This window comes from Triticum aestivum, chromosome 4B (assembly GCF_018294505.1).
Source record: "Triticum aestivum cultivar Chinese Spring chromosome 4B, IWGSC CS RefSeq v2.1, whole genome shotgun sequence".
Classification (NCBI taxonomy): domain Eukaryota; kingdom Viridiplantae; phylum Streptophyta; class Magnoliopsida; order Poales; family Poaceae; genus Triticum; species Triticum aestivum.
In genome coordinates this window covers 70,946,662-70,954,723 of record NC_057804.1, presented here as the reverse complement: position 1 = coordinate 70,954,723, position 8,062 = coordinate 70,946,662, and the positions used below count along the sequence as shown (strand labels likewise).

General features: G+C 42.5%; 1 protein-coding gene across 3 annotated transcripts; it reads left to right on the top strand.

The window, feature by feature from the left end:
• Positions 1-567: 567 nt before the first annotated feature.
• LOC123091079 (probable transcription factor KAN4) lies at positions 568-7,116 on the top strand. Of its 3 annotated transcripts, none has more exons than XM_044512477.1 (6): positions 568-1,279; positions 1,538-1,614; positions 1,925-1,973; positions 2,432-2,522; positions 5,859-5,988; positions 6,533-7,116. In XM_044512477.1, exons 1-6 carry the CDS (start codon positions 898-900, stop codon positions 6,896-6,898), a joined length of 1,095 nt encoding a protein of 364 aa, XP_044368412.1. In that variant the 5' UTR covers positions 568-897; the 3' UTR covers positions 6,899-7,116. The 3 variants fall into 3 exon arrangements, with proteins under 3 accessions (XP_044368412.1, XP_044368411.1, XP_044368410.1); XM_044512476.1 differs by having other exon boundaries at positions 6,530-7,116; XM_044512475.1 differs by having other exon boundaries at positions 6,512-7,116.
• Positions 7,117-8,062: the final 946 nt, after the last annotated feature.

The following is an 8,062-nucleotide window of genomic DNA, read 5'->3' as shown; positions in this document are numbered from 1 at the left end:
AGAATTAGTTCGAGGTGTAAGTTTTTTCTCGTTATGTGGGAGGTGAGGTGGAAAAAACCAGCGGTAGATGTGATTTGATAGGATAAGAAAAAAGATTTGTTGATTTTTTGTATTTGGAAAGTTTTGATTGTTAATTAATAGTAGAGATTAGTGCGTGGGATTAGCGATTTGTTATGGAGGAATATCTGATTTTACTTTGGAAGGTTACCGAGAAAAATCTTGTCGGTCTTAGTAAGATGATCTCACATATATGATGAGATTTTTTAATTCTTAATTATCTATTATTTACGTGATTGAATTGAATTATCACCTGCCAAGTACGAAACAAAATACCCCTTTAATAGGATTTTGTTTTTAGTGGCAGGGAGAAAAATCCAATGAAAAGGATGATAAGGTGAGACAAAAATAAACCAGACGAAATAGATGGTGAAGGGAGGTGACGCGAAAATAAACCATGGAAGGGAATCTATCAAGTTCCCTTTAGGAGTAGAGGTGAGAGTATATCTCATTGTCACGGCCCTCCAAAATGGCATATAAAGTTTTTGGTGCCTGCTCCACCTCTCCAACCATTTCATCGAACAGGAAGTAGCTATACCTCCATCATCTCTCTCTTTCTCTCCCGGGTACACTTGTGGGGTCTGTCGCCTTCTCACTATCCACCAACCTCACTATTGCTAGCCCTCATCCCTAATCCCTATGCGTCTACCATACCTTCTATCCCACCCACACGAACACAGACCCCTATACAAGAATCATGTACCACTCATGACCTAATCACACAGATCCTTCTCACTCCAATTCCCTAGCTTCGAAGAAGAAGCTTCCCGGACAAAAGCGCACACACATCGATCTTCTTGATCGTAGCAGCATCCTTGTTGTTACGGCCAGGGTGTTGAAATGGCAACTGCCGCTGATGCCCCGGATCTATCACTCCACATCAGCCCACCGTCACCAACCGGCAAGGCCTGGAGCGGCCGCGGGGATGAAATGGCCATCTCTGCGGAGTCCACAGAGCTCTGTCTAGGGTTTGACATGGCGACTGCGCGACAGTCAGGCGAGGTCCGCAATGGCCACTCCGATCTTGAGCAGCGGCTGCACCAACCTAGCCAGATTCCGAGATTCAAGAAGAGCTCCGCTGACAGCCAGGTGGGCTCCTCCGGCGGTGCGGCGAGATCTGGGAATGGTGGCAAGAAGAGCTCTAGGGCTCCAAGGATGCGGTGGACGACGGCGCTCCATGCACACTTTGTACAAGCGGTCCAGCTCCTTGGCGGCCATGAGAGTACGTTCATGAAACTGGATTCAGTTTTTGTTTGGTTGGTTGTTTCGATTAACAAGCCTGCTCGTTGGTCGAAACGGTGCCTGTTGGCAATCACACGGCCCAATTTGTCTGAATTTTGAAGATGGTGCCGCCTTATTGTGGCCTCGTTATCTGAATGTTAGCATAAGTGCATGTGTTATAGGTTTGCAATATCATTTGGATTTCGGGTCTGTCTGTGTTCCAGCATTAATTAAGCTTTATATATTTTCTATCTTCAAGGAGCAACACCGAAATCAGTCTTGGAGTTGATGAACGTGAAGGATCTCACACTGGCTCATGTCAAGAGCCATCTTCAGGCAAGTCATCTCTCTCTCTCTCTCTCATCCTTAGTTTTCTTGTTAGTTTAGCAGCATCCGAAAATGGAACAAGAAGACAGTCTTTCTTGTACGTTTCCTTGATCAGCTCATCTCTCTCCTTTTTTCTTCGTACTGGTTGTTAGCTTTTGCCAAGTACTTCCTGTCCTTTTCACCAGCTGCTAATCACTTTCGTCTAGTTTACATCATTATAAACTTGTTTAATTAGCATCTCACATGAGTAAACCAAATGGCAACACGAGCCCTAATCTAATGCAGATGTACTTATTTCTTGTCGCTTCACTTGATGCAGATGTACAGAACAGTCAAGGGCACTGCTTCGGACAGATCATGTGCGGCAGGTAAAATTCTGCCTAGCTGTTTGTTTTCTTCTTTTCAGAGACAAATTTTCTTGTCTGAGTCGATCACTCAGTAAGGTCAAATCACATAATGCCATCTGAATTATTGGCGTGCACGGGTTATATGTGATGTGTTTTGCCGGCCCATGCATGAGTCCCTTATACAAAACTACTAGCACTGAAATTCAAGAGATAAAATATACTCCCTCCATCCCAAAATTTTTGTCTTAGATTTGTCTAGATACGGATGTACCTAATACTAAAACGTGACTTGATACATTCGTATTTGGACAAATCTAAGACAAGAATTTTGGGACGGAGGGAGTATATAGTTGTGTTTTTGGAAAAACATACTGTATTGTCCATGCCTCCACGGACAAACATATATTCCAACGTTCTTTGTTTATTTATTTTGATAAATTAACTGATCAGACATGCATACATGGTGTGGTGTTCTGCAGGCCATGGCCAGATAAGGGACATGGGCTTTCTGAGGAGAGATGGTGAAGTGCATGGCTTTGACATGTTTAGCAACATCATTTCTAATACAAGGTTTGCAAATATTGTACGGAGTACATTCATTAATCCCAGTAATAATTGTGCATAGTCATGTTGAATGATATGCATAATTTGCATTACTCTGAAAAGTCTGCAGGTTTCCGTATTTGTTCCATTTGAATTTTTTAAAGACGATCTTATTTTTAAAAAATTATTATGTGCACTCATGCATTTAAACATAGTATTTGCTTATGCTGAAATATATGCACGGGGCGGAGTTGAGTTGCATGACAGAAATTTCGAGGCATCTGAGATATTTTGAATTCTATGGAAATATTACATCTAAATAAGGATGCTCATCTGATATATCCCTTGTTAGAAAAGGCCTTTCTCTCTCTCTCTCTCTCTCTCTATATATATATATATATATATATATATGTGTGTGTGTGTGTGTGTGTGTGTGTGTGTGTGTGTGTGTGTGTGTGTGTGTGTGTGTGTGTGTGTGTGTGTGTGTGTGTGTGTGTGTGTGTGTGTGTGTGTGTGTGTGTGTGTGTGTTAATTATTACTCCCTCCGTTCCAAAATAGATGACCCAACTTTTTACTAACTTTGTACTAAAGTTAGTACAAAATTGGGTCATCTATTTTGAAACAGAGGGAGTACATTACAATACACTGTATTGTAATTTTACAATGTGCTCGGTCTTGAAGCTTGACATATCCGAGGGTCTAGTGGCCGCGAAACTCACCATCCATTTTTGAGACTAAATACATGCATGCTCTCGTATTTAAGCTTGGTGTTGAAAGCATGGAATCATGTGATCAAATCTTAGATATGCTAACATATATATAAGCCACACATAACTTGTATTTGAGTTCTATTATGTTGTTCATCATATATAGACTAAGAGAGTGAGGAGAAGTAGTCATGTTAGCTATGGAGCTTTTAAGAAAGAAAATGGAAGTACATCTAGAAGGACTCCAAGATCAATTCTGTCATGTAACTTCTTTATGTTGTTCCACAAAGTATTAGAGTGTTAGAATAAACTATGAATAATTACAAATGTTCTGTTTAACATTTATGTGAGTGTATCTTAATAAATTTTATGCCAAATTAGATAATGCATACAATCTTCTCTTAATTTCCATGGAGCTGTGCAAAGAAGTAGTTTTCAGTAACTAATATTCGTGTACTAGTTATTTTGGCATAGAAATTACACATCAGATCATCTCTGGTATTCACATAATAGTTTAGATGCAATGACATATTAGTTACTGGATTTTAAACGATATGCCATAATTTCTATACGTGGAGCCTAACTAAGGCTGGTTTCAAACGTGCACCTTATACTTCAGTTGACCTAGAATTTAATTTAAATTTCTGTTCAAATGCTTTTTCACAAAAAATGTTTTTATAACAAGCCATGAAGCTTTTAGTTGACACAGAAACTAGATATCTACCTATAAAGGATATGTGAAATTGAAGGTACACTTCCACTCGAGAAGATGGGAAATTTACTAAAAATGTAAATAACTACACTACTGTTTTTCAAGAAACACAATACAAGTGCAAAAGGTCACATACATTGATGCGTATTTTAGTTTGGGGGGCAGATTATAACACTTGATTAGATACAGAGAAATTGGAAGGCCTGCACCAATTCCTTCGTGAGGCCTGGTTATAGAGGTGTAGATAATTAGCTCTAAACCAACAAAAAAATGCCCCACTTATGTTTTGTGGGTCTAATTCTAATAGTGTAGGCTAGTAAAAAATGCCGTAAGAATGGTAGAGGAGAAGAAAAATCTAGCGGCACAAACTGTGCGGCGTACTCAGTTAGTTCTGTAACAAAACAAGTAGTCTTGCTTGAAAATCACTGTTTTATGTATTGGGAATCTACTTCAAAGTTTACCTAACGATTTATTTCATACAATAATACTCCTATATGAAAATGACTTGAAGGTACATTAATTGAGTGCAAACTAACAAAGTACCTTTTATCATTTTACAACATATATGTGTACTTTCTCAACTTCCATTTTCGCTTAACATATAGTAGAAGGAAGCAGTTCTATTTCAGCACCATATATACTTCTCTCTCATGGAGCTAAATACACCTCTCACACGTATAGAGAACAACAACCGTGGGTTGTTCGCTAGCTAGTTCTCTGCGCGTCTCGTGTGCAGACATATTGTCCTTGGATGTTGATTCCAAACTTCCATGCATGCGAAGGCACTAAAAGCAACCATGGTTCTATGCATGCATGCTATGGTTCAGTTAACCTCACAGCAATATGGCGCCATGCATGTAGCTCCAGGGTGGCCATGGCCATGGGGGACAGGTCTGTAAAGGGAAAGTAACTTCTAGTCCAGCTATCAATCTTGCAAAACATTGTACCTCGATTAGTGCTGCCACCTGTTGGGGAAGATGGATCATGATGCATGCCAAGACTTTCTTTCCCCTCCTGTCCTAACTTGCAGTACTATCGCATGCAGCTGTGTGTGTGTGTGTGTGTGTGTGTGTGTGTGTGTGTGTGTGAGAGAGCGAGAGAGAGAGAGAGAGAGAGAGAGGGGCTCATGCAGGAGTATTACTACTCCTACGCAGGAAGTAGCAGCAGCGTGCATGCAGCTAGCTAGCAGCCTAAGACTCGCTGCATTTGTGATGATCATCGTTCAGATCCATATAAATTGTCCCCCTGCGTCCATCAGGAGCTGGCCATGGCGCCGGGTGGTGGTGGCCGGAATCTTGGCGTGAGACAAGTACAACAAGACAAGGGCGCACGCAGCGTGCCTCTGCCTAGATCCACACCTGGCCATCCATCCATCCATCCATCCATCCATTGTCCTTAGCTTGACCGGCTGAGAAAGCCTGCGCACCCACCCTAGCCTAGCCCAGCCCAGCCTCAGGCAGCTTAAATACACAGTGCGAGTGAGCTAGTGGCGAGCACGGACAAGCCAACTTGCCAGCGGCGCGTCGCGCATTGCATTAACACTCACTCAGTCGCAGGGACAGCAACGCTAGCACTACGCCGGCCGCACTGCGCCGCATGCAACAACAGCTTACATACAGTAGGTCTCTTCTGCTCGTCGTGTCCGCTGCCATGCCATGCCACGCTCCTCTCGTTCGCTCTGGGCCTTGCATGCGCAGTGCAGGAGTTAATTCCTGCTGCTGGACGCCAGTTGCTCGCTCCCTCGTGTAACCATCTGATGGTTTTAACTATTTCGCTGGCTCTTGTACTCATTGTGTCGATCTGCCTGCTGCCTGTGTCTGTCACGATCGAGACTCCTTCCGATTTTCCCTTTAATTACCATAGGCTAGCTAAGCTCATCGTAATATCTTCGTTGTGTTAATAGATTAGTAATCTGATGGAAACATTGTTTGTTACGAGTTGCAGAAGGCCGCCATGGGCGTCGCCGGCGGAGCAGCTGCAGCCGCCGTTCGTGCCGGAGCAAGGCGGAGGCGGCCCGCCGCTACCAAGCGCCTACCTCATGTCCATTCACCAATACTTGATGAAGCAAAACCAGGTGATCTTTCGTTAGCTCGCGAGCTCCATTACACACTACGTATCCAACATTTCTTTGTTACCTGGATCCTATCCTGAACGCTGAACATACAATGATGCTCTGTAGACGTCTGTCGAGGCTCTGAGAGGTGGCTTAATTAGGGCATTAATATTTGCAGTGTTGGGGACAAACTGCACATCATCAATCTGTGAATGTGTCCCTGACAGCCCCTCTTAATTGCTACCAGTAGTAATGCATGCCACGTTGTTGGTTGCGTTCCCTCGAGACTCAGTATAATGGTCTACACACTAGCTAGTTAATGTACATTTCACATATAGATATTGCATGATTTCCGTATGTATTTATAGTATAATGCTATAATGTTCCATCTAGCATTTCACATATAGATATTGCATGATTTCCATATGTATATATAGTACTGTAATCTTTCATCTAGTGGTTGAGCTAGCTGCATTGCAACTCCTAGTAAATCATAGCAAACGCACTGCCGAATAACCACTGTTGAGCGTGCATGTTTGTACAGGGATGGAGAGGTGCACAGCAGCAAGATGCTTCACTCAATTGCCCAGGACAGGACAGAGGACAACGTCTGCATGTAGGCGCACGCCATGATGAGACGCCCAGGATTGGATCGTCGACAGCAGGTTTTGCTCGGGGATGGTCGTCGTCGTCGTCACTATCGCTGTCGCCGTCGCCGTCGACCCCACTACAAATGAACGGCAGGAACGCCGGCAGCACCGCAGAGCAAGCATGCATGAAGCAGCAGCAGGCGCCATCAAGAGTACCCAGCCTGGAGATGAGCTTAGGGAGGCAGGGGTGGCAAAATGCCATTGAGCAGCAGCAGCGGCAAGGACAGCCCAGCGTGGAGTCCTCGGCGTCCAAAGAGCTAACCCTACTAAAGTGCTTGTGAAATTATCTAGTAAGAAAATTAATAACTATTTTAGGTAGTTCAAAGTGGAACTCAATGGTCGTCTGATCGACTACACTGATTTTAATTCCGCGAGGCGAGAGAGCAAAATTAGAATAAAAAAGCTAGGTAGTCAATTTGCTAGCTTGGATTCGCAACAAAAATAACAAAAAATGATATTCCCTCCATCTCATATTATAAGATTGTTTTGCAAGCTGCTAGCTTGGTCTTGTCCTCGATTTACTTCCGTGCATGGTTTTGAGCTGATGGTGGAAGGGCCAATGACGACGGTAGTAGATTACTTGTCCATCCTGACTCTTGGCAAGGCTAGAAACATTGTGTAGATATAGGCACATATATCACATGTATGTATAGTGCGCGAAATCTCAACTGACAATGGAAAACCAGGGTACTTGTACCTTTTTTTTTAGGGGGGGTACATCTTTTTTTTTTCAGGTAAGGGTACTTCTAGGGGACCTCCTATTATATTCCTCACGCTATGCCGTGCTCAACTAACAAAGGCATTTCCTAAACGGTGCCCGTGGCAAACCCTATTTGGCGCTGCAGGCTCCCGTTAATAGTGTTTTTGCAAACGGGCGCCTGTAGCGCTCCCGCGATGGGCCGGCCCATTTAGGGGTTTCTTCTCTGTGTCTTAATTCTGCAAAAACAAAGAGCGCCTGTCCTGAACCCACGACCCTGAGACCAATTTTTGGCAGAACAACCACTGCACCACCGCAGCGAATCTGTTTAAAGGAAACTTTCTCTTTCTTTTATTATATCTTCTCCCGCTTCTCGTTTCCCTTTTCTTTTTTCCTTTTTTCTTTTTTCGTTTTCCTTTTTTTCCTTTTCTGTTTTCTATTTTTTTCATCCTGGTTCGTCCAAATTGTGTGCAAATACCTGAACTTTTCTTTTAAATTGATGATTTCTTTTGAAATTCAATGAACTTTTTCCCAAATCGATGAACTATTTTTTAAATTCGGTGAACTTTTTTGAAAATCTATGAACTTTTTCAAAAATTGATGAACTTTTTTAAAATCTGATGAGCTTTTTTGCAATTTTGATGAACTTTTTTCAAAATCGTTGACTTTTCCAAATTGGGTGAACTTTTTTTTTAATTTGATGAACTTTTATCAAAGTTGATGAACTTTTTCTCAAGATCGATGAACT

Bases quoted from the DNA above. Each gene is read 5' to 3' on its own strand.
- LOC123091079 (XM_044512475.1), top strand. From the start codon at position 898: ATGGCAACTGCCGCTGATGCCCCGGATCTATCACTCCACATCAGCCCA. The intron at 1,615-1,924 runs GCAAGTCATCTC...CACTTGATGCAG, and splicing joins ATGTCAAGAGCCATCTTCAG to ATGTACAGAACAGTCAAGGG. The intron at 2,523-5,858 runs GTTTGCAAATAT...TACGAGTTGCAG, and splicing joins AACATCATTTCTAATACAAG to AAGGCCGCCATGGGCGTCGC.